This window comes from Panulirus ornatus, chromosome 13 (assembly GCF_036320965.1).
Source record: "Panulirus ornatus isolate Po-2019 chromosome 13, ASM3632096v1, whole genome shotgun sequence".
Lineage (NCBI taxonomy): Eukaryota > Metazoa > Arthropoda > Malacostraca > Decapoda > Palinuridae > Panulirus > Panulirus ornatus.
This window is the reverse complement of record NC_092236.1, coordinates 60,338,879-60,364,761: the sequence shown is the minus strand read 5'-3', so window position 1 is coordinate 60,364,761 and position 25,883 is coordinate 60,338,879. Positions and strand designations below refer to the sequence as shown.

The 25,883-nt window shown below is 46.9% G+C and overlaps 1 protein-coding gene and 1 long non-coding RNA gene across 2 annotated transcripts in view; one reads left to right on the top strand and one right to left on the bottom strand.

The window, feature by feature from the left end:
• The first annotated feature begins 1,020 nt into the window (after positions 1-1,020).
• LOC139752959 (GS homeobox 1-like) lies at positions 1,021-24,696 on the top strand. The gene is made up of 3 exons (XM_071669087.1): positions 1,021-1,813; positions 21,583-21,767; positions 23,425-24,696. Exons 1-3 carry the CDS (start codon positions 1,378-1,380, stop codon positions 23,911-23,913), a joined length of 1,110 nt encoding a protein of 369 aa, XP_071525188.1. The 5' UTR covers positions 1,021-1,377; the 3' UTR covers positions 23,914-24,696.
• The window catches only part of LOC139752960 (uncharacterized), a 31,640-nt gene continuing 26,640 nt past the window's right edge, over positions 20,884-25,883 (bottom strand). Inside the window, exon 3 of the long non-coding RNA XR_011713624.1 lies at positions 20,884-21,180. This is a non-coding gene — a long non-coding RNA (uncharacterized lncRNA). The remainder of the gene's footprint in view (positions 21,181-25,883) is intronic.

Sequence of the window (25,883 nt, the reverse complement as noted above, 5' to 3'; positions counted from 1 at the left end):
ACGTTCAGTAAGATGATGACCCAGAACGTGTCCTTCATTAAGCTGATCGTCACAGAAATAAGAATGAGGGAATTGTGACGCGGGTGACGGCAGTGTGCGTGTGCGGGTGACGGCAGTGTGCGTGTGACGGCAGTGTGCGGGTATGTGAACGTTACATTGCACTGTGACGCGGGTGTGTGTGTGTGGGGGGGATAAATTACTATGTACCACTAACAACATGAACAGTATAAGTAACTACAAAACTCGCCAGACAAACTTACTATTATGTTCCTGGTCAAATGAATCCTGGTTGAGAGCTGTGAGGTAGAGCTGGTTCCTCACTCACCACCTCATCACAAAACCTGCCACGTCCCTCTTAACGTATGCTTAACCATTTAACAGATTCATCAAAATGTTATATGATAATGTTGATAGTTGTGTTATCAGTATTTTAATAAATCTTAATGAGAAGTGTGGTAGCGTTAGGCCTTGGGGGGGGGGGGGGAGTAGGAGCTGTCCTGGCTCCGCCTACCTCCTCTCCCATTGGTCGGGGGCCGCGCGTGAGGGCGGAGCTCTCGTGTACAACACGTGCAAATGACGGACATTTTCCTGGGTCAAGTAAATTTTCAGATCTAAACAGATCATTTTTTTGTAGTAACTATAGTAAGAAACAGCTTCCACATTTATATTAATTAGTCATAACAACAAGAACATATTATAATATGGCTCTGAGAGGCAGGAGGGAGTGCGCATGCTTGCCACCGGGCCACGCGACTGGTATATCCCGGATCCCGTTAACCAATCACCAGTTGCACGTGCTGGGCTCCCGCGCTCATATTGATCTTCTCCCGGCAAAATGATGCCTCGGGAATTACTTCCTTCCGCACAAGTGTCTTTATTACCAATATCACAAATACACATAAGTGTATCTTATGTCCCTTTAACCTCCAAACTTGCAAAAGAGGGAGAGATAGAGAGAGAGAGAGAGAGAGAGAGAGAGAGAGAGAGAGAGAGAGGCAGTAATGGGAGGCGAGGCAGCAACGCCCCAGGCCCCACCAGCTTGTTGCTACAGCAGTTCCCCTCGTCCCTCCTGCCACACCAAGTCTCGCGCCCTCAGCTGCTGCCTCAGTCCGTCTCGTCTACAGTGGACGGGAAACTGCGACTCACGAGAGAAAATGACAGGTTTTTCCGCGTGATTTGCATACAGACTTTGTGCCTTAAGGTTCAGTGTTACCGAGCCTAGCGGAGGGTGACCCGAGACGAGACACAGCCCAGGTCACGACGTGTTGCTCCCTGACCTGATGGCCAGCCTGACCCGGGAGACCTGGGCACCACAAGACTAGAGCCTGGCACCACTGCCCGGGCCAGCCGAGGCTCAGCAGCGGACCGCTCGCTCCCATGATCACGATGTCTCGCTCCTTCCTGGTGGACTCGCTCATATCCCCTCGCCCCTCCGAGGGCAGCGGGCGCTGCCCACGGCCCTACAGCCCGCCCAGCAGCACGCCCATGCCCGCCCTCTTACCTCTACACCCATGCCCGCCGGGGAAGCACAGCGACGTCCTCTCCCTGTACTCCTGCCGCGCCTGCGTCCCCATCCCGCCCGCCCTGAAGCAGGCTATGGCGCCCACGCTCTCCTCTACTTTCACGCCCACGCTGGGCTCCAGCCTGGCCCACACGCCCGTCAGCCTGCCACAGACGCCCGTGTTGCGCCCTGTTCCTGTTTCGCTGCCCATGCCCCACGTGTACGCCCCGCTCTATGCCCCTGCCACGCCAGCACGCCCACACCTGAACACCACCACGCCCGTGCCAACGGAAAAGTGTCAGGTGCCAACAGGTGAGTGTAAGCATGTGGTGCCTCACCTGACACCACACTACTCTCACCTCTCACCACATTACCCTCACCTCTCACTACACTACCCTCACCTGACATCACACTACCCTCACCTCTCACCACATTACCCTCACCTCTCACCGCACTACCCTCACCTGACACCACATTACCCTCACCTGTCACCACACTGCCCTCACCTCTGACTACACTACATTCACCTCTCACCACACTACCCTCACCTCTCACCCCGATATGGACCTTCACTATGTGTTCACTCTTCATTACTCATCATCATCCTCACCATCTCCCTCTAGCCCCACTGTTACCATACCAGTTTTCCCTCTCGCGTCACTGTTGCCATTTCGGCTGTAATTAAGGATCACTTATGTCATGGTAATTTCCCTTCGGCGAGTCATATGTTGCCGTGTACAGTGAGTGAGAGCTTCAGCTTAGGTCAGCAGGCTGTGGCCACGCTGGCCTGAGATTGTCAGCCTGGCGAAGAGGGCACCGGAGTCAGCCACGTTCCTGATATGAGAGCTGACACAGCAGGACGTTGTTTTACACACACACACACACACACACACACACATACACACACACACACACACACACATACACACACACACACACACAACGTAACAAGGACGCCATTTGGTAAACAAGTTTACCAAATGGCGTCCTAGCTACGTCTCTTCGTTAAGTATCAATTGACATTTTCTCTTGTGTCTCCCTCGATGTGATTATTACACGAAAGTGCACTTGGGAACTTATCGTGTTTCATTTTCCCCGTGGATCCATAAGAATATATATATATATATATATATATATATATATATATATATATATATATATATATATATATATATATATATATATATATGTTTTTCTTTTTCTTCTCTCTTTCCTTTTCTTTTTTTATTTATTATACTTTGTCACTGTCTCCCGCGTTAGCGAGGTAGCGCAAGGAAAAGACAACAAAGGCCACATTCGTTCACACTCAGTCTCTAGCTATCATGTGTAATGCACCGAAACAACAGCTCCCTTTCCACATCCAGGCCCCACAAAACTTTCCATGGTTTACCCCAGACGCTTCACATGCCCTGGTTCAATCCATTGACAGCAAGTCGACCCCGGTATACCAGATCGTTCTAGTTCACTTTATTCCTTGCATGCCTTTCACCCTCCTGCATGTTCAGGCCCCGATAGCTCAAAATCTTTTTCACTCCATCCTTCCTCCTTCAATTTGGTCTCCCACTTCTCGTTCCCTTCACCTCTGACACTTATATCCTCTTTGTCAATCTTTCCTCACTCATTCTTTCCATGTGACCAAACCATTTCAAAACACCCTCTTCTGCTCTCTCAACCACACTGTTTTTACCACCACACATCTCTCTTATCCTTTCATTACTTACTCGATATTGTTGGAACCACTATTCATTCAAACATACCCGTTTTTGCTCTCCGCGATAACGTTCTCGTTTTCAACACATTCTTCAACGCTCCAGAACTTTCGCCCCCTCCCCCACCCTATGAATCACTTCCGCTTCAATGGTTCCATCCGCTGCCAAATCCACTCTCAGATATTTAAAGCACTTCACTTCCTCCAGTTTTTCTCCATTCAAACTTACCTCCCTATTGACTTGTCCCCTCAACCATACCGTACCTAATAACCTTGCTCTCATTCACATTTACTCTCAGCTTTCTTCTTTCACACACTTTACCAAACTCAGTCACCAGCTTCTGCAGTTTCTCACATGAATCAGCCACCAGCGCTGTATTATCAGCTAACAACAACTGACTCACTTCTTAAGCTCTCTCGTCGACAGCAGACTGCATACTTGCCCCTCTCTCCAAAACTCTTGCATGTACCTCCCTAGCAACCCCATATATATATATATATATATATATATATATATATATATATATATATATATATATATATATATATATATATATATATATATATATTTATATATATATATATATATATATATATATATATATATATATATATATATATATATTTTTTTTTTTTTTTTTTTTTCGTACTATTCGCCATTTCCCGTGTTAGCGTCAAGAACAGAGGACTGGGCCTTTGAGGTAATATCCTCACCTGGCCCCCTTCTCTGTTCCTTCTTTTGGAAAATGAAATAAAAAAAAACGAGAGGGGAGGATTTCCAGCCCCCAGCTCCCTCCCCTTTTAGCTCTTAGTCGCCTTCTACGACACGCAGGGAATACGTAGGAAGTATTCTTACTTCCATATCCTTAGGGATAATATATATATATATATATATATATATATATATATATATATATATATATATATATATATATATATATATATATATACATTTTTTTTTCTTTTCATACTATTCGCCATTTCCCGCGTTAGCGAGGTAGCGTTAAGAACAGAGGACTGGGCCTTTGAGGAAATATTCTCACCTGGCCCCCTTCTCTGTTCCTTCTTTTGGAACATTTAAAAAATAACGAGAGGGGAGGATTTCCAGCCTCCCCTTTTAGTCGCCTTCTACGACACCCAGGGAATACGTGGGAAGTATATATATATATATATATATATATATATATATATATATATATATATATATATATATATATATATAGCGTTAATATTTTATTAGGGCGTCAGTTGACCGTGCAGTCTTAGTTAACATAAGAAAGAAGTATACATAAGTAGATTATAGCGTAAGGGTTGTGGCTGAAGATGACAGGAAATGGTAAATGTGGACACTGTGATGAAAATTTTTGAAGTTGTATGATGGTAGAGACGCCCCCCCCCCTCCCTCCCCGCCCACCTCACAGTACATATAGGTAAATACATATTTACCGACACACGGGAACGAACAAGATGGTTATTATGATACATATCATCGATAATAGTTATCAATGAATATCATTATTATCAATACTACAATTATTCCTGTGGTCACGCTGGATTATGTGATCAACATGATCCTGTGGTCACGCTGGATTATGTGATCAACATGATCCTGTGGTCACGCTGGATTATGTGATCAACATGATCCTTGTTCATGTTCGTCAACATACTTTACCATCATCCAGTTTCGTAAATCTTTGCATTCTCTCTGCATTAATTACGTCATTCGTTCTATTCCATTCATCCAACATTCTTGTACTGTAATGGTTTTACTTTATGTCTATTTTCTTTAATAGATCTTCATAATTTGTTTCACGTAATGTTCTCTGGTTGTTATGTTCCGTAGGTTATGTTCTCTGATTGTTATGTTCCTACGTTATGTTCCTACGTTACGTTCTCCGGTTGTTATGTTCCTACGTTATGTTCTCACTACATCATCCATCTCTTAAAAACCTTACATATTGTGATCAGGTCACCCCTCACTCTTCTCTCTCCCCTTGTGTGCAATTTCAAGGCTTCTAGCCTTTTCCTGTAAGTCAGGTCTCGTAATTCTGGTACCCTCTTTATTGTCTTCCTCTACACCTCCTGTATTAGAACTTTATGTTTCTTTAGCTACGGTGACCAAACCTGAGAGAAGTATGTTCTGGTTTGATGGATGTTATGACCAGCGCGCTGCCATGTTCCCTAACTCATGAACTTGAATGTTATTCTGATTTTTGCCATCAAACGTTTAGTCTCCTGATGTGTTATCTTATGTGGGACTGGGGACAGGTTAACATCAAGTCAGCTGCCAAGTCTCTCACACACACACACGCACACACACATATATATATAGATATAGATAAAATAATAGAGTGAATTGGAACGATGTGGTATACCGGGGTCGACGTGCTGTCAGTGGATTGAACCAGGGCATGTGAAGCGTCTGGGGTAAACCTTGGAAAGTTCTGTGGGGCCTGGATGTGGAAAGGGAGCTGTGGTTTCGGTGCATTATACATGACAGCTAGAGACTGAGTGTGAACGAATGTGGCCTTTGTTGTCTTTTCCTAGCGCTACCTCGCGCACATGCGGGGGGAGGGGTTTGTCATTTCATGTGTGGCGGGGTGGCGACGAGAATGAATAAGGGCAGACAGTATGAATTATGTACATGTGTATATATGTATATGTCTGTGTGTGTATGTATATGTATACGTTGAGATGTATAGGTATGTATATGTGCGTGTGTGGACGTGTATGTATATACATGTGTATATGGTTGGGTTGGGCCATTCTTTCGCCTGTTTCCTTGCGCTACCTCGCTAACGCGGGAGACAGCGACAAAGTATGATAAATGAATAAATATAAATATTTATATATATATATATATATATATATATATATATATATATATATATATATATATATATATATATATATATATATATAGAGAGAGAGAGAGAGAGAGAGAGAGAGAGAGAGAGAGAGAATTCTTCTCCCGCCTTAGTGAGGTAGCGTCATATACAGATGAACTCTGGCCTCAGTCATACACAACATTCCTCTGGTCGTTATATATTATTATTATTATTATTATTATTATTATTATTATTATTATTATTATTATTATCATTATCAATATCATTATCATTAACTTAAGGCAGGCCTTACGGGCATGATAGGCTAGGCCTGCCAGGGGGCCTGGCCTCACCATAGGTTGTCTGGTACACCGTTGAGCCACTTTGTATGAGACACCTCACCAGGAGGACACATACAGCGGCTCACATGGTAACAACATAACATAACATATCTTAGTAGATCCCGTTTTCTCTGCCAACATTACCTAAGGTCCCGCGTCTCGTTTGCACATCGGAGAATATAAAACCCATCCCATACATGCAACAAGACTAACATCATTTTCCAGTGAAATTTTGAATGTTTTTCCACAGAGGAGTGAGTCACGCGTGTATGTTGTATGATACATTATACAACATTATGACCACCCCACATGTTGTATGATACATTATACAACATTATGACCACCCCACATGTAGTATGATACATTATACAACATTATGACCACCCCACATGTGCCACCTCCTCCTCCTCCTCATCTACCACACCACAGGAGGGAAGTGATGGATTCCTGTGGTGGCAAAAATTATGCTCCCGACGCCCACACTTCCTGACCCGTCCACCACCAGTGGTCACACCTCCAGTGGTCACACCACCAGTGGTCACACCACCAGTAGTCATACCACCCGTGGTCACACCACCAGTGGTCACACCACCAGTAGTCATACCACCCGTGGTCACACCACCAGTGGTCACAACCACCAGTGGTCACACCACCAGTGGTCACACCACCAGTGGTCACACCACCAGTGGTCACACCACCAGTAGTCATACCACCCGTGGTCACACCACCAGTGGTCACAACCACCAGTGGTCACACCTCCAGTGGTCACACCACCAGTGGTCACACCTCCAGTGGTCACACCACCAGTGGTCACACCACCAGTGGTCACACCACCAGTAGTCATACCACCAGTGGTCACACCACCAGTAGTCATACCACCCGTGGTCACACCACCAGTGGTCACAACCACCAGTGGTCACACCTCCAGTGGTCACACCACCAGTGGTCACACCTCCAGTGGTCACACCACCAGTGGTCACACCTCCAGTGGTCACACCACCAGTGGTCACACCTCCAGTGGTCACACCATCAGTGGTCACACCTCCAGTGGTCACACCACCAGTGGTCACACCTCCAGTGGTCATACCACCAGTGGTCACACCACCAGTGGCCACACCACCAGTGGTCACACCACCAGTGGTCACAACTCCAGTGGTCACAACTCCAGTGGTCACACCACCAGTGGTCACACCTCCAGTGGTCATACCACCAGTGGTCACACCACCAGTGGCCACAACACCAGTGGTCACACCACCAGTGGTCACACCACCAGTGGTCACAACTCCAGTGGTCACACCACCAGTGGTCACAACACCAGTGGTCACACCACCAGTGGTCACAACACCAGTGGTCACACCACCAGTGGTCACACCACCAGTGGTCACACCACCAGTGGTCACAACTCCAGTGGTCACACCACCAGTGGTCACAACTCCAGTGGTCACACCACCAGTGGTCACACCACCAGTGGTCACAACTCCAGTGGTCACACCACCAGTGGTCACACCACCAGTGGTCACTTCCAGTGGTCACAACACCTTCAGTAATGTGGTATCGTCAGGTTACAACCTCATCATCCATGAACTTGTCATTCCAAAGAAACTCACCCGTCCTTTACCTGCTACTGACTGTAGCGCAGTCTTGCAGCTCAAGGACCCCTGAAATAGGGACCAGATTGGAGATGGAAATGTGGAGTGAAAAAGATTTAAAGTGATTGGAGCCTGAACATGCAGGAGGGTGAAAGATTTGCATGGAATAGAGTGAACTCGAATAAAGTATGCTGGGGTCAGAGTGCTGTCATTGGAGTGTACGAGGACATGTGAAGCATCCAGTGTAAACCATGGAAAGGTCTCTGGGGACTGGTTGTGGATAGGGAGCTGTGGACGTGATGCATTACATGTAATAGCTGGAGAGCGAATGTGGCCTTTCTTCATCTGTTTCTGGAACTACCTTGCTAACACGGGAAGGAGCAATCTAGTATGTGGGGTAAGAGAGGAGAATGTAAATGTCTGTTTTCTTTTCCTTCATGCATTTGTGCTGTTTCCTGTGGGGCAGGGTGGCTTCAGGAATGGATGAAGGTGAGCAAGAATGAATATGTACGTGTGTGTGTATATATATATATATACATGTATATATGTTATATATATCCCTGGGGATAGGGGAGAAAGAATACTTCCCACGTATTCCCTGCGTGTCGTAGAAGGCGACTAAAAGGGGAGGGAGCGGGGGGCTGGAAATCCTCCCCTCTCAATTTTTTTTAATTTTCCAAAAGAAGGAACAGAGAAGGGGGCCAGGTGAGGATATTCCCTCAGTGGCCCAGTTCTCTGTTCTTAACGCTACCTCGCTAACGCGGGAAATGGCAAATAGTCTGAAAAAAAAAAAAAAAAAAAAATATATATATATATATATATATATATATATATATATATATATATATATATATATACACATATACATATATATATATAATGTTATAGTAGGGTGAAGAATGTCATGTGGATGGGCTACACTTGTGTGAGTGGATGTGTTGCAACACAACATGATGGAGAGAAATCGAGATATTATTGGACAACCAAAAACCAAACTAAGAAAAAGAATTATAGTAAGTGATGTAGGAATAGATGGTTATGTTCTGATGTATATAGAAGTGGAGGTAAATCTTGTCTAACCTAACCACACGTCTAATGTAACCACACGTTTATCATAACTACACGTCTATTATAACCACACGTCTAATATAATGACACGTCTAATATATATATATATATATATATATATATATATATATATATATATATATATATATATATATATATATATATATATATATTACTGCAAAAATATTCGATGTACAGGATGGTGAATCAATGTTGACAAATATGGTAGAAAAGTGCGAAGATATGTTAGTTGCTGTTGGAAGATATGTTAGTTGCTGTAAACACCTTCCAGCCCGCGAGGAAGACTCGTCGACCAGCAGAAGTTCAGGAAAGCGAGGTTACGACTCACAATAACTTTACTGAAAGATGAAGGAGAGGATGATGAATGCATTATGCTGGGTAGGAATAGAATTGTTGTATGAGGTAGGCATCAGGACCACAAGTTGTGTGTGGGGTGGAAGAGGAGAAAATTGTGCTTGGCTGGTGCACAACTGGACAATCTCCTGAGGAAGTTGGATGACATCGTCTCAAACACTGCCATGTTGGGTGTCCAGGTGGGCACACTAGTGAGGTAGGCTGGCCCGCCACGGCTGTACATACATACAAACGAAAAATAGTCATGTATTAGAACATTGTGTGTTAACGAACGGAGAACACGTGACTAATTACCGCAGTTAGAGACAACTGGACTGGAAGGAAACTATATCACTGGGACTTCAGAATCTTGACTGTGTATTAGACAGAGAGACAGATTTCCTCGGTCAGTACGTCATATCTGGGAACGTCATACTGAACCCTGACGGAGGAGCACAGTTGGCGCTCGTGTGATGTTGTCTGTCTTGATCCTGCGCTCAGTAATGTTCTCGTCGCTACAACCGACTTCATTTTTATAGAAATCAAAAACAAGTTTTGACAGAAAATAACGGTAGATTAGGTTACAGGTGCCAGCACAGACACCAGAGACAGACGACACAATATACAGACACGAACTAACAAGAGGATTCCTATATGAGAGCCAAGTTGATGACTTAAATTGATTTAGTTCAGAAAAGAGAAGGTTGAGGGAAGGTCTGGTAGAGGCATCCAAATCTATCAAAGGTTGATAGATAGATAGGTAGAGAGATTCGTCTCACATCACTGGTAGTAATGGTAACCAACAATTGGGCGAAGGCTGTACTGTGGGGAGATATCTTATCTTTGGTAGGATTGTTGATATATGCAATGATTTACCAGTTAGAGAGGTTGGCATCAGTGCCAGAGACATGTTTACAATGGACCTGATACATATTTTGCTTCACATCCACCACTAACATCATTTGTTCCTCCTTACCTACACAAAAAGTTTACAAAGTCTTCAATGGTAATAGTAATAATTCTAACGTATCCTCAGGTAACTTTAACGTATCCTCAGGTAACTTTAAAGCCGTCCTATCATCATTATGAAGGAATTATCAAGATAACATGAGTAGTTGAACACGCAGCCCAGGGTAACCAACCCCGCCCAACCTAACCTAACCTAACCACAAGGCAAGCATCCCTCATTTATCCTTTAATGGCCAGGAGAGTCTGGTGTGTGTGTGTGGGGGGGGGGGGGGGTCAACAAGCGTGTATGTTTATGTTGTGAGTTGAAACTTTGTAAACTGTAAACCTGACGAGGCGAACTTTTCCCGTGGAACTTTTTGTTTACTGTAAAGTTTTAATAAATGAAATTATCCGAATTCTTACTGAAGTGCGATTACCCCTTATATATATATATATATATATATATATATATATATATATATATATATATATATATATATATATATATGGGGTATGGCATGAAGGGTGGGGGTTGATGGGCAGTGTGTGACGTAGTTCGTCACTTTAGGCGGGTCAGTAACCCAGGATAAGGTGGGGACAGGGTCAAGGTCAAGGTCAAAGTCAAGGTCAGGGTCGTCGAGAAGCGACACCACGGACCCCGGAAGCGAACCCCCCCCCCCCCCCCCCGCATTGGAAGGGGGAGGGGAGGGGAGGGCAGGGAGTATGTCTTACAATTCCTTCCTTTTGTTTTCTTCTGCATATGTAAGTAAACAAAACACAACCAACAAGAAACTTATACACGAATCAAGACCCACGTAGGGCACCACTGGGGAACCAGCGGCCTGCGACGCCTCACATTTAAGATAAGGATTGTGAGGCATTTAAGATAAGGATTGTGAGGCATTTAAGATAAGGATTGTGAGGCATTTAAGATAAGGATTGTGAGGCATTTAAGATAAGGATTGTGAGGCATTTAAGATAAGGATTGTGAGGCATTTAAGATAAGGATTGTGAGGCATTTAAAAGAACGAGGGAGTCCGCCCCGGTGGAGCCCCTAGGTCTGGTCAGGTCCAGAGTCGCAGCGTCAGATTAGGTCAAGCCAGTACTGGTGTGTCAGTAACCCCCCCCCCCTCCCCCCACACGGGTCACGCCACAAAAAGTGGCTGGGTAACATTGTGTCTCTACCTTAACCTTGGCTGGATATATCGTCAGCTCGGCCATGTTGCATCATGTGACGTGACCAACACTTGCATGTTACGGGGAGGAAAGAATTTAATGCCTTTGTTGACTTCGTGTGTGTGTAGATACCTCTTCAAGTTTACCTAATTGTGCTGTGTGTGTGTGTGTGTGTGTGTGTGTGTGTGTGTGTGTGTGTGTGTGTGTAGAAGTAGACACAGACAGGGTGAGGTTAGGGTAGCCGGGGGAAGGTCAGCAGCAGCTGGAAGTGTCCCATGCTCGTGGGTTGTGTAGGGAAGGAAGGTCTGGGCAGCAAATGAGTGACTTCGGTTCAGGCGACCCGTTACGAACACACCAAAAGAATATGGAAGTACAAAGTTGATCCAGAGTCCAGACCATGGGAGAACTGGCCACGGGTTCGAGTCTGGGGGTCAAGAGACCCACCATACGTCCCGGCCAGTTAGGCTGGTGCGACAAAGTGTTCTTGGTGACGAACATTTCCGCTTACATTGATCATTCAGTATACGACCTCAAGTGTGGACAGCCCGGCCATACTAATGTGTGGTGACCTATTCTCCCATGCTACTGTCTTCCCTCATGTTTCCCAACACCGACCAGGTACACTGGCCAGACTGCATGCCTAGTACACCTGCCAGGTACACTGGCCAGACCGCATGCCTGGTACACCTACCAGGTACACGTACCTCATGTCACCTGCACCACACGAGGTCTCACGTGGCTGCTGAACACAGCCACGTGAGTCGCTTATTTCATGATAACTTCTATCTGGCTCAGGGTGATCGATTTCCTGCAGTCTGAGGTTAGGATGAAGAGGAAGTTGAGTTGTATGCTGTATAATCCTGGATGACGTGTTCTGTTGTACAACTGATCCCAGGTTGGCCTGCAGGAAACATCTGCCGTATCTTTTCCACTGTCTACCACGCTCCTGTCCCTCATGCTGGGGCGACACACGAACCTCTGGATGTTGTTGGAGGATAGATGAACCACAGGATGTTGTTGGAGGATAGATGAACCACAGGATGTTGTTGGAGGATAGATGAATCACAGGATGTTGTTGGAGGATAGATGAACCACAGGATGCTGTTGGAGGATAGATGAACCACAGGATGTTGTTGGAGGGTAGATGAACCACAGGATGTTGTTGGAGGATAGATGAACCACAGGATGTTGTTGGAGGGTAGATGAACCACAGGATGTTGTTGGAGGACAAATGAACCAGGGGATGTGTTTTTGGAGGAGAAACCAGTGTTAGTGGGGGAACTGTCCTCACTGTCCTGGAGAGTGTAAGTTCCTGGTGTCAGACTTGTGAGTCAAGATGCGAAGTCTTCCTGGGAACCTCACCCCCCGAACTGCCCCGGGCAGAGCCAGTCCTCCCTCCACAACCTGGTACAGATACAAGGTCCTCCCCCTCCCCCTCCATCATGACCACAGCCTGGCCTGACAGCGAACTGGGCAGTACTGGAGCGTTGGTGAGGGGATCAGGTCACCACATGACCGAGTGACACCTTAAACAACTCACCAGACCTCCAGACGCCAGCAGACACAAGACTTGTGACACTGGAGGTGGGTTAACACCTCACCTTCCTGCACGTGTCTCGCTGAGCTGTCAGGTAACGTCAGGAGGCTGTACTCCACTGTCAGCCCTGGCCAGCCCTAACCTCCCTGCCTGACGTGTTCCTGACATTGTTCTCACCTTCAACATTTAGGTCATAAATTTGTGACGTGGAACCTGGCGTTGTTGTCGTTCTTGATCAAGTGTTGTGGTGGTTGTTGTACTGTGTGCGTGGGGGGAGGGGGCTGTGAAGCAGGTGTTCACGCCACGTAACACATGTATCAGGTTCTGTGTTGGTGGGGCAGCTCGCTTCTAGCAAGACGACCAGAGAACTAACAAAAATGAACGTCAGACAAAGAGAGAAAATAAGAAAGAAGCAGCGATCTTCCCTGCCACATTCCCAAGTCCGCCATTAATTACCCCGACACACCTGTCCTTCGTTAACAAGCAGTTAGGACCTTGTTCCACCATTACCAAAACCTGTTCGGGTCGGCCCCAACACCGGTCCTCGCGCGTAACCGGATTTTATCGAATTCATTGTTATGTTGCTCTTATGACGGGACGGTACTGTGTGTGTGTGTGTGTGTGTGTGTGTGTGTGTGTGTGTGTGTTGTAGGGGAAGGAAGCTCTTCACTAACAGGTCCATATCGTTTGAACATTTTCTGGCATCATACATCGTGTTAGATTTCTGTAGGTTGTCCACATTCACAATGTCTTCATTAATTTCATTCCATTTATCAGTTATTTTCAAACTGTAAAATCATCTTCTTTACATATTTTCTGGTGTTCCTTGTTTGATTTCAAGAGCTCTCCTCTGGTTGTTCTAACTTTGCAAAATTTTCGAAAAACTGCTGTTTGATGACATCATCAAACAGGTTTAAAATCTATGATTGTGTATGTACCCTTGCAGTCCACCATGGCATAAAATCTATCGTCTTCTACCAGCTGAATTGACTCTTACTACTAAGATAGACACTCTGACGGCCTCTTGCCCTCCCACTGTAACTCAGTTTTCTTCATCCCGGAAAAAAACTTTGTTGTCCTCCTCTGGGCCCACTCTCTCAGTTGTTCATACTTCGTTAGGTGCGGTAAACAAACATGAGAAACATGATCTCGGTAATACTCGAACAGAATCCTTCTTCAACTGAGTTCCATCATCTTTAGTTTGAATTTATTTGGGTTGAATTTCACCATACATGCATCAGTCCAACCTTCTCTAGATTTCCTTGTAAGTTGATGCAATCTTCCTCACTCTTTACTTCCCTCATAATTTCGGCATCATCCGCAAACATATTCAGGTATGAGTCCAATCCTTCTGACGAGTCATTGACACAGATCAAGAAGAGAGGTTCTCATAACTTAGCCTTGCAACATGTCAGTGCTCACCTCGTACCATTTCCACAAGGATGTTTTCACATTCGTCTTTTGTTCTTTTTAAGAAAGATGATTTACCATCCATGCAAGAAACCTACACCCTCGCTCCTGTCTGACGATCCAGCTTCTTCACCGACCTGATACATGGTGCCACATCCAATGCTCTCTGCTCCAGACACACCCAGTCTACTCAACTGTGTGTACTCTCAAACGGACCTCACTTGCTCATACAAGTCTCACAAAATATTTTATGAATAATTTTCTTTGTCTGCATCCGCTCTATTTCTCGCTGAGAGAGTTTCTCCTAAGCAAGAAGTTATCTATTTTCTTTCTGATTATCTTTTCCAGTAACTTACATACCACACTCACCAGACGCTGGTCCAGCACAACATATTCCTCTACCACTTACTGACACCTTCATCTTCCTCAGCCACATCCTGAGCAACATATCAGGCGGGTCACTACTGACACATCGTCAGAGCATATACATAATAAACTTTCCCAGGACTATGAGCCTTATGGGTCTGGGTCTGTCCGCTGTTCTCTTTGTCTTCTCCAGATCTTCCAGTGTTCTGGAAGACTTTCTTGTTCCATTTCTTTGGCGTCAGTCAGGACTACAGCCACTACTGTAACTCCTCCGTTATCATGTACATGGAAGAGATAGTATTTTGTACATGGGAGAGATGGTATTATGTACATGGGAGAGATAGTATTATGTACATGGGAGAGATAGTATTATGTACATGGGGGGAGACGGTATTAAGTACATGGGAGACAACTGTGTGTGGGGAAGAACACTGTTTAAAGGAGAGTAATGTGTGGGTGTAGTGCAGGATGGGAATACGTCACGGTGCAGAGAGAGAGAGAGAGAGAGAGAGAGAGAGAGAGAGAGAGAGAGAGAGAGAGAGAGAGAGAGAGAGAGAGAGAGAGTATGGTATATGTGGAGGGACATATGTATGTTCGGTTAAGATTTCTGACGTGTGAGTGTAGAGACGATGGTCACCTCCAGGCCCAGGGGGCACGGCCTCTGCACGATGCCCAAGAGCAGATTCAACCAGCCTGTAGCCAACCAGCCAGCGGCCAACCAGCCAGTAGCCAGCAGCCAGCAGTCAGTCAGCCAGCCAGCCAGCAGTCGCCTCACATACCATGAAAATCGTCCTCGTCCCTGTACCATCTCCTTCCCGCTCACTGGTCACACCTCAGCCAACACACAACATCCACTGAAGTGAACAATACCACAACATATAATACTAATGTTGTGGTGTGATGGTCCGTGAAGACCAGGTGTAATGGTCCGTGAAGACCAGGTGTGATGGGTCGTGAAGACCAGGTGTGATGGTCCGTGAAGACTAGGTGTGATGGGTCGTGAAGACCAGGTGTGATGGTCCGTGAAGACCAGGTGTGATGGGTCGTGAAGACCAGGTGTGATGGTCCGTGAAGATCAGGTGTGATGGTCCGTGAAGACCAAGTGTAATGGTCCGTGAAGACCAGGTGTAATGGTCCGTGAAGACCAGGTGTGATGGTCCGTGAAGACCAGGTGTGATGGTCCGTGAAGACCAGGTGTGATGGTCCGTGAAGACCAGGTGTGATGCTCCCTGGAGACCAGGTATAATGGGTCATGAAGACCAGGTGTGATGGTCCGTGAAGACCAGGAGTGATGGTCCGTGAAGACCAGGTGTGATGGTGCGTGAAGACCAGGTGTGATGGGTCGTGAAGACCAGGTATGACGGTCCGTGAAGACCAGGTGTGATGGTCCATGAAGGCCAGGTGTGATGTTCTGAGACCAGGTGTGATGGTCCGGGAAGACCAGGTGCGATGGTCCGTGAAGACCAGGTGTGATGGTCCGTGAAGACATGGTGTAATGGTCCGTGAAGACCTGGTGTGATGGTCCGTGAAGACCAGGTGTGATGGTCCGTGAAGACCAGGTGTGATGGTCCATGAAGACCAGGTGTGATGTTCTGAGACCAGGTGTGATGGTCCGGGAAGACCAGGTGCGATGGTCCGTGAAGACCAGGTGTGATGGTCCGTGAAGACATGGTGTAATGGTCCGTGAAGACCTGGTGTGATGGTCCGTGAAGATCAGGTGTGATGGTCCGTGAAGACCAGGTGTGATGGTCCGTGAAGACCTGGTGTAATGGTCCGTGAAGACCAGGTGTGATGGTCCGTGAAGACCAGGTGTGATGGTCCGTGAAGACCAGGTGTGATGGTCCGTGAAGACCAGGTGTGATGGTCCGTGAAGACCAGGTGTGATGGTCCGTGAAGACCAGGTGTGATGGTCCGTGAAGACCTGGTGTAATGGTCCGTGAAGACCAGGTGTGATGGTCCGTGAAGACCAGGTGTGATGGTCCGTGAAGACCAGGTGTGATGGTCCGTGAAGACCATTGTTTTCCTTCTCTTCTCAACGTGAATGAGGCTGGCAGTGTTGCCAGCCTCCCGCCACACACGTACCTCCGCTGATCACAACCCCAAACCTTGACACACTTCCGCTGCCTGATGGCAACACACGCCGTGGTGACCAGGGGAACACCACACACCGTGGTGACCAGGGGAACACCACACACCGTGGTGACCAGGGAACACCACACACCGTGGTGACCAGGGAAACACCACACATCGTGGTGACCAGGGAAACACCACACACCGTGGTGACCAGGGAAACACCACACACCGTGGTGACCAGGGGAACACCACACACCGTGGTGACCAGGGAAACACCACACATCGTGGTGACCAGGGAAACACCACACACCGTGGTGACCAGGGAAACACCACACACCGTGGTGACCAGGGGAACACCACACATCGTGGTGACCAGGGAAACACCACACACCGTGGTGACCAGGGAAACACCACACATCGTGGTGACCAGGGGAACACCACACACCGTGGTGACCAGGGGAACACCACACACCGTGGTGACCAGGGAAACACCACACACCGTGGTGACCAGGGAAACACCACACACCGTGGTGACCAGGGGAACACCACACACCGTGGTGACCAGGGAAACACCACACACCGTGGTGACCAGGGGAACACCACACACCGTGGTGACCAGGGGAACACCACACACCGTGGTGACCAGGGGAACACCACACACCGTGGTGACCAGGGGAACACCACACACCGTGGTGACCAGGGGAAACACCACACACCGTGGTGACCAGGGGAACACCACACATCGTGTCTGTGGTGACCGAATGACAAGTAAGAAAGTGTTGGTTGTAATTGTTGCTATTGTTGTTGTTTTTGTTGTTGATGATGTTAGTGTCACTTGGCTGGTTTGTCTGACGCCCAGCCAACACCTCCCTCACCACACTGGTGTGTGTGTGTGTGTGTGTGTGTGTGTGTGTGACTGCCTTTCTTGATTCCTCAGACAGAATAATGAAGCCGATATGGCACGGACAGAAACACGTCCCAGTGGAGGCCATGTGATTTGAGAAATATAATAATAATGATGATAATGATGATAATAATGGTTATAATAATAATAATAATAATAATAATAATAATAATAATAATAATAATAATAATAATATTGATAATGATAATAATAATAATAGTAATAATAATAATAATAATGATAATAATAATAATATTAATAATAATATAATAATGATGAGAACAACAACAATAATACTACTACTACTACTACTACTACTACTACTACTACTACTACTAATAATAATAATAATAATAATAATAATGATAATAATAATAGTAATGATAATAATAATGATAATAATAATAATAATAATAATAATAATAATAATAATAATAATAATAATAATAATAATAATAATGATAATGATAATATTTGACAGAGAAGAATTGTGAGGGGGATTGATATGAGTTTGTGTGTTAAATGTTTGCTATGATACAATGATGATACAAGTTCAGTCTCCAACACTTGACAAGATCGTACAATACATAAAGGAGAAGATGTAGATGTAATGACAAGAGACGAGTGGATGTGTTTATGATGGTGGACGAAATGAGAAACGTAAGGATTAATGTGGTAAAGATAATAAGATAACCAGACAAGATGTAACCTTTGTATGGAGGTCAGGAGGCACAAGGTGTGTCATCATGTCACCCGAGCACTTGAAGGCGACTAATTGTCAAGTGTTTTGCTCATCGTATGTATGGCGTTCGATTGATCAATCACTCCACGTTGACAGTCCTGTTAAGAGAATGATTCCCCCTCACTGGAGATAAAGCAGTTGCTCACCAGTTTGTGTTTACTTGTATAAGTGAGACAAATTAGGCTAAGATAGCTGCCTATATCGAGATTACCATAATCTTCTCATAATGTCTGTCTTAGATCACCTCTCAATCTTGCCTTCTCTAAGTGATGAGGTCGTGCAGTTGGCTCTCGTGGGCTGCCTCCCCAGCCCGGGATCATCCTGGCAGCTGATCCTTGTGTTGTCTTCATTATCATCTCTACGTCTGGTATCAAGTTGGTTGACCATGTTGTCTTCATTATCATCTCTACGTCTGGTATCAAGTTGGCTGACCATTTTGTGTTCATTACCATCTCTACGTCTGGTATCAAGTTGGTTGACCATGTTGTCTTCATTATCATCTCTACGTCTGGTATCAAGTTGGCTGACCATTTTGTGTTCATTACCATCTCTACGTCTGGTATCAAGTTGGCTGACCATGTTGTCTTCATTATCATCTCTACGTCTGGTATCAAGTTGGCTGACCATGTTGTCTTCATTATCATCTCTACGTCTGGTATCAAGTTGGTTGACCAAACCTGGACGCAGGATTCATGGTGGGGACGTACTAGTACAGAGCCAGGATCAGTTACCTGGACGCAAGATTCATGGTGGGGACGTACTAGTACAGAGCCAGGATCAGTTACCTGGACGCAAGATTCATGGTGGGGACGTACTAGTACAGAGCCAGGATCAGTTACCTGGACGCAAGATTCATGGTGGGGACGTACTAGTACAGAGCCAGGATCAGTTACCTGGGCTTAATTACCAATATCCTTCTTATGATTCTCAGTATTTTGTTCACCTTTCTTATCTCTTGCTTCCCTCGCATTACTGCAGCCCACAATGTATACTATACCAAGCCATGTCGCATCTGTTGTGTATAATTTGTACTTATCAATATTACCATCAACAACCACTTGTGAGGCCGGCCGGCCGGCCACTCCTCAGCCTGGGCACCTCACCTTCTGCTGCAGCTTTGTTCCCGGCCCAACAACGCATCCTCTGCGAATTTTCAGATCTCACATTGCAAGTGTTTGGTAATATATATACATATACCACGCAAATTGTCCTGGGTTCGAATCCTGGCTGTTAGGAGGTATTAAGTGATATATATATATATATATATATATATATATATATATATATATATATATAGAGAGAGAGAGAGAGAGAGAGAGAGAGAGAGAGAATGATAGATAGATAGATAGATAGATAGATAGGTAGATAGATAGATAGATGAACAGATAGATATGATCACACTTATCCGTGATAAAAGTTATGAAAGTGAAATCGCACTTGAGTAGGAGTTTATATAATTTCATTTAACATGTAATTTTTGTGTACATGTGGCACGACATGTTTCATGGAGACAATCCACCTCACCAGGTGCAAGTACTTAAGAAAGTCATCTATATCCCAACATCACAGCGGAATACCTTTACATATATATATATATATATATATATATATATATATATATATATATATATATATATATATATATATATATATATATATATATGAGAGAGAGAGAGAGAGAGAGAGAGAGAGAGAGAGAGAGAGAGAGAGAGAGAGAGAGAGAGAGAGAGAGAGAGAGAGAGAGATGGTGGTAAGAGTGATGTGTCATCCATCATTTGTTACATCTAACTACCCTGAGAGCAGAGTGTTAGTCTTTACAGGCAGTCGACCAGTAGCATGTGTGTGCCGTGTGACCCAGGTTCGTACTAGTAACCTTTGATACAATGATTTATGATATGATTTTATAAATCTACATAGATGACACCCGCCATGTGACTCAACCATCATGTCTGATGATATCACAACACACACCACTATCTCTCCTGTATGATTGGCTTCGTTTAATATTGAGAATGTTTCAGAAGCGAGTCTCTAATGATGTGCAATGTTGCCTCCGTTGATGGTTTCCATAATCGTATAACGTATGGATCTCAAGCTGATTCTCACCCTTCTTGACCACGGATGGTACACCACCAAACATCCAATCCTCTGGAACTTTTCCAGCAACAAGTGACTTGCTGGAAAGAGTAGTTATGGGCTTAATTATCTAACAGTAGCTTCCGTTATTCTCGGATAAAACTTATCATGTCCTGTTTTAGTTAGCTACTACGTATGTTTCACTCATAATCTTTTACCTTGTTCTTCGCTCTTAGGAATGGGACAAGATCTAAAACAGAAGCTTTATATTCGCGCGTAAATATGAACGAAAAAAGGTAGATCTGCGCAACTGGTTCATTGTTTTCAAGTAAGTCGCTGAGCCACTAGCAGGGTCAATACTTCCGTGCTTCCAACATAACATTTATTTTCGTACGTGTCTCCAAACACATGACGGAGTCAGACATCATCATGGCGCTCTTCACTACACCCACGATAAACCTAATTTCTGTTCAGCCGCGATAAATGTATCTTCACTACACTTTTGACACCATTCTCCATCTTCACTACATCCCCATCGCAAGGGGTACGGTCCTGATTCCTGGAAGTTAATACAAAAATAGGAACAAACAAAGTAAAAACAATGTTTCTTTGCTATGGAAGGAGACATAAAAAGTTATATGTAGATCAGATCTTGTCTTGTTTGCACTCCTGTGTAAGATGAGTGTGAGAATGTGTTTGTGGCGTGTTGTACAGCTGTTGTGTGTCCTCCTACCTCCCTCCCTCTCCTGCAGCAGCCTCCCTCCCCTCCCACTCTCTCCATCTCACCTCCAGCCCCCCCTCCCCCCTCTCCTCCCACTCTTTCCATCTCACCTCCAGGACCTTCCCCCCCCCCTCCCCACTCCTCTCCCAATCTCTCCATCTCACCTCCAGCAGTCCCCCGTAATCCCTCCCTTGCACTACCCAGTAGGTCCCCTTGTGACGGCCGTCCCCTCTTCCCCAGCCGCGGGTGTGACGCGTCCCCGCTCGGAGTCTCCGCCGGAGGACATGCCCTCCTGCAAGAGGATCCGGACAGCCTTCACGTCGACGCAGCTGCTGGAGTTAGAGCGAGAGTTCTCAGCCAACATGTACCTCAGCAGACTACGGAGGATTGAGATCGCCACCTACCTTAACCTCTCTGAGAAGCAGGTGAGTCTCTCTCTCTCTCTCTCTCTCTCTCTCTCTCTCTCTCTCTCTCTCTCTCTCTCTCTCTCTCTCTCTCTCTCTCTCTCTCATACCGAGTCATATGAGTCCCTCTTTCTTTCACACACGCACTTATCTTGGGTCGTGTGAGTCCTTCTCTGTCTCACACTCAGTTACCCAGATCGTGCGAGTTCCCCCCCCCCCCCACTACGGTAAAACACACACACACCCACTCACACACAAACACACACTCACTCACACGCACACACGCACACACACACACACACACACACACACACACACATATACACACGAGTAACCCATGTGATCAAGAACGGTTATAAGGATGCAGGGAAAGAAAATGGAAATTGGTTCACTCGATTTTGCTGCTACTATAGAAAGTAAACCAGAAAATCTGATTAGAGAAAAGGCTGATGATAAGGAAGGCAGATAGACAGATCAATGTCTGGGGAGACACAATATCCCGAATATGGAATATGTGGACAACAACGAGAAGTTGTGTCCTGGGGATGAAACATTTGGACTGCCACAACAGGTTTGTGTCCTGAGGGTTCGACCATCCCGACACATTGACAAACACTAGAATTTTACAAATCAGAAAACGTAAATATTTGCTGTATCCATGTTGACAAACTGAAGAAGAAAGGGAAGGTCTCAATGGCTCAAAGTCCTTCCGTCAAGAACATGGTGGCAAAATCCTGTTGACAAAGACATGATGTCATGAGCCTGACAACACAGAAGATACATTAGGTCATCGAGCACAACTTGGAATATAGGAAACACATTCAACATAGCCAGGCGAAAGTTCTGCAAAACATATAGAAAAACTATTTAGCGTCGGACATGGAGAAATAAGAAACATGCACAACAACAACAACAACAACAACAACAACAAATGATATATTTCACAGATAACTTGGTACATGGCTGACCTCAAATCCAGAGCAGCTTAGGTTGCTAGTTATGTGGTGATAGTGGTGGCTGTGAGTTATAACATTATTCTCCAAGACGTGCGGTGAGCGATACGCGCCAACCAACATCCTCTCGTTAGCACTATGAGTACCTGGCTCTGGCTGGTGTGCTGGAGTAAAAACATGACACAAATAGAAGATTAAGCGACGAGGTAGCACAAGTGTAACACTGTGTCATCGGAACACTGGTGACACAGGGCTGGGTGGCCCCACCTCCTGCCTTCCTTTTCCCTCACATTTACACCGGGTCAACCAGGTCCCCCACACCGACCTGCCTGGCGTCATCCCCGTAACGTTGCTAGATTCCATGGCTTTGTTATTGTTCGGTTTCCTGCGATGCGCCCCCCCCCCCCTGAATTACCTCCCACCTTCCGGCCAGGTTTTGCCCTCTACCCCAGCCATGCCCCCCCCCCCCATCCCGCCCTGCAGGCCAGGCCCCCTGACAAAGCCTTGCCCCTTCCACTGGCACCGTCTGGCCTTCTCTCCTAGACATGCCTAGCTCTCCTCCCTGGCCAAGCCATCTTTCCTGGCCTGCTGGCCTGCCCTCTTTTCCTAGCCTGGCCTGTGGTGTCCAAGTCTGTTAACGTGACACGTCAACCTCTGGTCCAGCAACACCTGTATGTATCAAGGTACTGGTGCTGCCTGACACAGGTTCTTCTTCTCTCCCTCAGGTAAAGATCTGGTTCCAGAACCGCCGCGTCAAGTACAAGAAGGAGGAAGGCGGCCAGTCACGGGAGAAGTGTTCGTGTCTACGAACATGCACAGCTTCTAGGGCCAGGGGCAAGGAGCAGCAGGACTCCCAGGGCTGCCATGGTCTCCGCTCCTCCCCCGACCACGTACAGGAGTCGCCACAGTCGGCCATACTCCATGTGGATACCGTGAACGACCCCCTCAAGCCGGGTCCTGACGGTGACAAGAGAGACAACCTCTCACCCCACCATCACCACCACCACCACCACCACCATTATAATCACCAACACTCTCTCCAGCAGCAGGGTAACCAGGGACATCGACAGCAGGAGTCTGGTCACTGTGGCGACGTCAGCGTTACCAGCACCGATGCCAGAGCAAGCGGGGAGTGTGGGGAAGCTGGCCAGTACGGCTCGGACGGCAACTCCGACTACGACCAAGACAGTAACGAGAATATTGACGTGGAGTGAGGCTCGCTCGTGTCCTGAGCTGCGAGCGTAGCGGCACAGCCACCATGTGTGGATGGACATATCTTCTGGAGACACATCCTGATGCGCTGTATGATGTGAGATGTGCTGTACGCCGTGGACGCCTGACTCACGTGGATGTATGATGTGAGATGTGCTGTACGCCGTGGACGCCTGACTCACGTGGATGTGTCACTGTCGTAGGAAAGAAAATAATCATGATTGCTGTAGCCATTCACTAGGAGCTGCCTTGAATTATGCATAACGTTCCAAGTTCTCTCATAGAAGAAAAAACAGTGCCTCACCGCCGCCCAAGAGAGCCACGGACCAGCCGGCCGGCCCACACCACCGCCCAAGAAGACCACGAACCAGTGGCCGGCCTGCACCACCACCTAAGAGGACTACGAACCAGTCGGCCAGCTCACACCACCGCCCAAGAGGACGACGGGCCAACAGGCCGGTCCGCACCACCACCCAAGCGGACAACGGACCAGTCGGCCGGCCTGCACCAACACCCAAGAGGACCACGGGCCAGTCGGCCAGCCCATGCCACCGCCCATGAGGACCACGGACCAGTCGACCAGCCCACGCCACCGCCCATGAGGACCACGGACCAATCGGCCAGCTCGCGCCACCGCCCAAGAGGACCACAGACCAACGAGGGTGTACAATTTCTGTGCCTGCGGCGTCCACTGCCTGTCATACCCAGCGTCCTACTGGAGGCGGCCGGTGGAGCCCGGTATCTGCAGGAAACCTACATGCTGCTGTAACTGACCGTCAGTAGGATCTGCAGCCTGTCTGTGCCTCTCTGTCAGCAGGATCTGCAGTCTGTGCCTCTCTGTCAGCCGGGTCTGCAGTCTGTGCCCTCTGTCAGCAGGGCCTGCAGTCTGTGCCCTCTGTCAGCAGGGCCTGCAGTCTGTGCCTCTCTGTCAGCAGGGTCTGCAGTCTGTGCCTCTCTGTCAGCAGGGTCTGCAGTCTGTGCCTCTCTGTCAGCAGGGTATGCAGTCTGTGCCTCTCTGTCAGCAGGGCCTGCAGTCTGTGCCTCTCTGTCAGCAGGGTATGCAGTCTGTGCCTCTCTGTCAACAGGGTCTGCAGTCTGTGCCTCTCTGTCAGCAGGGTATGCAGTCTGTGCCTCTCTGTCAGCAGGGTATGCAGTCTGTGCCTCTCTGTCAGCAGGGCCTGCAGTCTGTGCCTCTCTGTCAGCAGGGTATGCAGTCTGTGCCTCTCTGTCAGCAGGGCCTGCAGTCTGTGCCTCTCTGTCAGCAGGGCCTGCAGTCTGTGCCTCTCTGTCAGCAGGGTCTGCAGTCTGTGCCTCTCTGTCAGCAGGGTATGCAGTCTGTGCCTCTCTGTCAGCAGGGTATGCAGTCTGTGCCTCTCTGTCAGCAGGGCCTGCAGTCTGTGCCTCTCTGTCAGCAGGGCATGCAGTCTGTGCCTCTCTGTCAGCAGGGTATGCAGTCTGTGCCTCTCTGTCAGCAGGGTATGCAGTCTGTGCCTCTCTGTCAGCAGGGCCTGCAGTCTGTGCTTACCTCTATTTTCTCTGTGCTTGGCGGTTCAGATACAACCAAGCGCCTTTCTTGAACATCTTAACTGTGACCACAGCCTACAAGAAACTGTCACGTCTGCCAGTGCCTACAAGAAACTGTGTCACGTCTGCCAGTGCCTACAAGAAACTGTCACGTCTGCCAGTCCCTACAAAAAACTGTGTCACGTCTGCCAGTGCCTACAAAAAACTGTGTCACATCTGCCAGTGCCTACAAAAAACTGTGTCACATCTGCCAGTGCCTACAAGAAACTGTGTCACGTCTGCCAGTGCCTACAAGAAACTGTGTCACATCTGCCAGTGCCTACAAGAAACTGTGTCACGTCTGCCAGTGCCTACAAGAAACTGTGTCACGTCTGCCAGTGCCTACAAGAAACTGTGTCACGTCTGCCAGTGCCTACAAGAAACTGTGTCACGTCTGCCAGTGCCTACA

Coding starts and splice junctions, on each gene's coding strand:
- LOC139752959 (XM_071669087.1), top strand. CDS start 1,378: ATGATCACGATGTCTCGCTCCTTCCTGGTGGACTCGCTCATATCCCCT. Junction 1,814..21,582: donor AAAGTGTCAGGTGCCAACAG/GTGAGTGTAAGC, acceptor CCTCTTCCCCAG/CCGCGGGTGTGACGCGTCCC. Junction 21,768..23,424: donor TTAACCTCTCTGAGAAGCAG/GTGAGTCTCTCT, acceptor TCTCTCCCTCAG/GTAAAGATCTGGTTCCAGAA.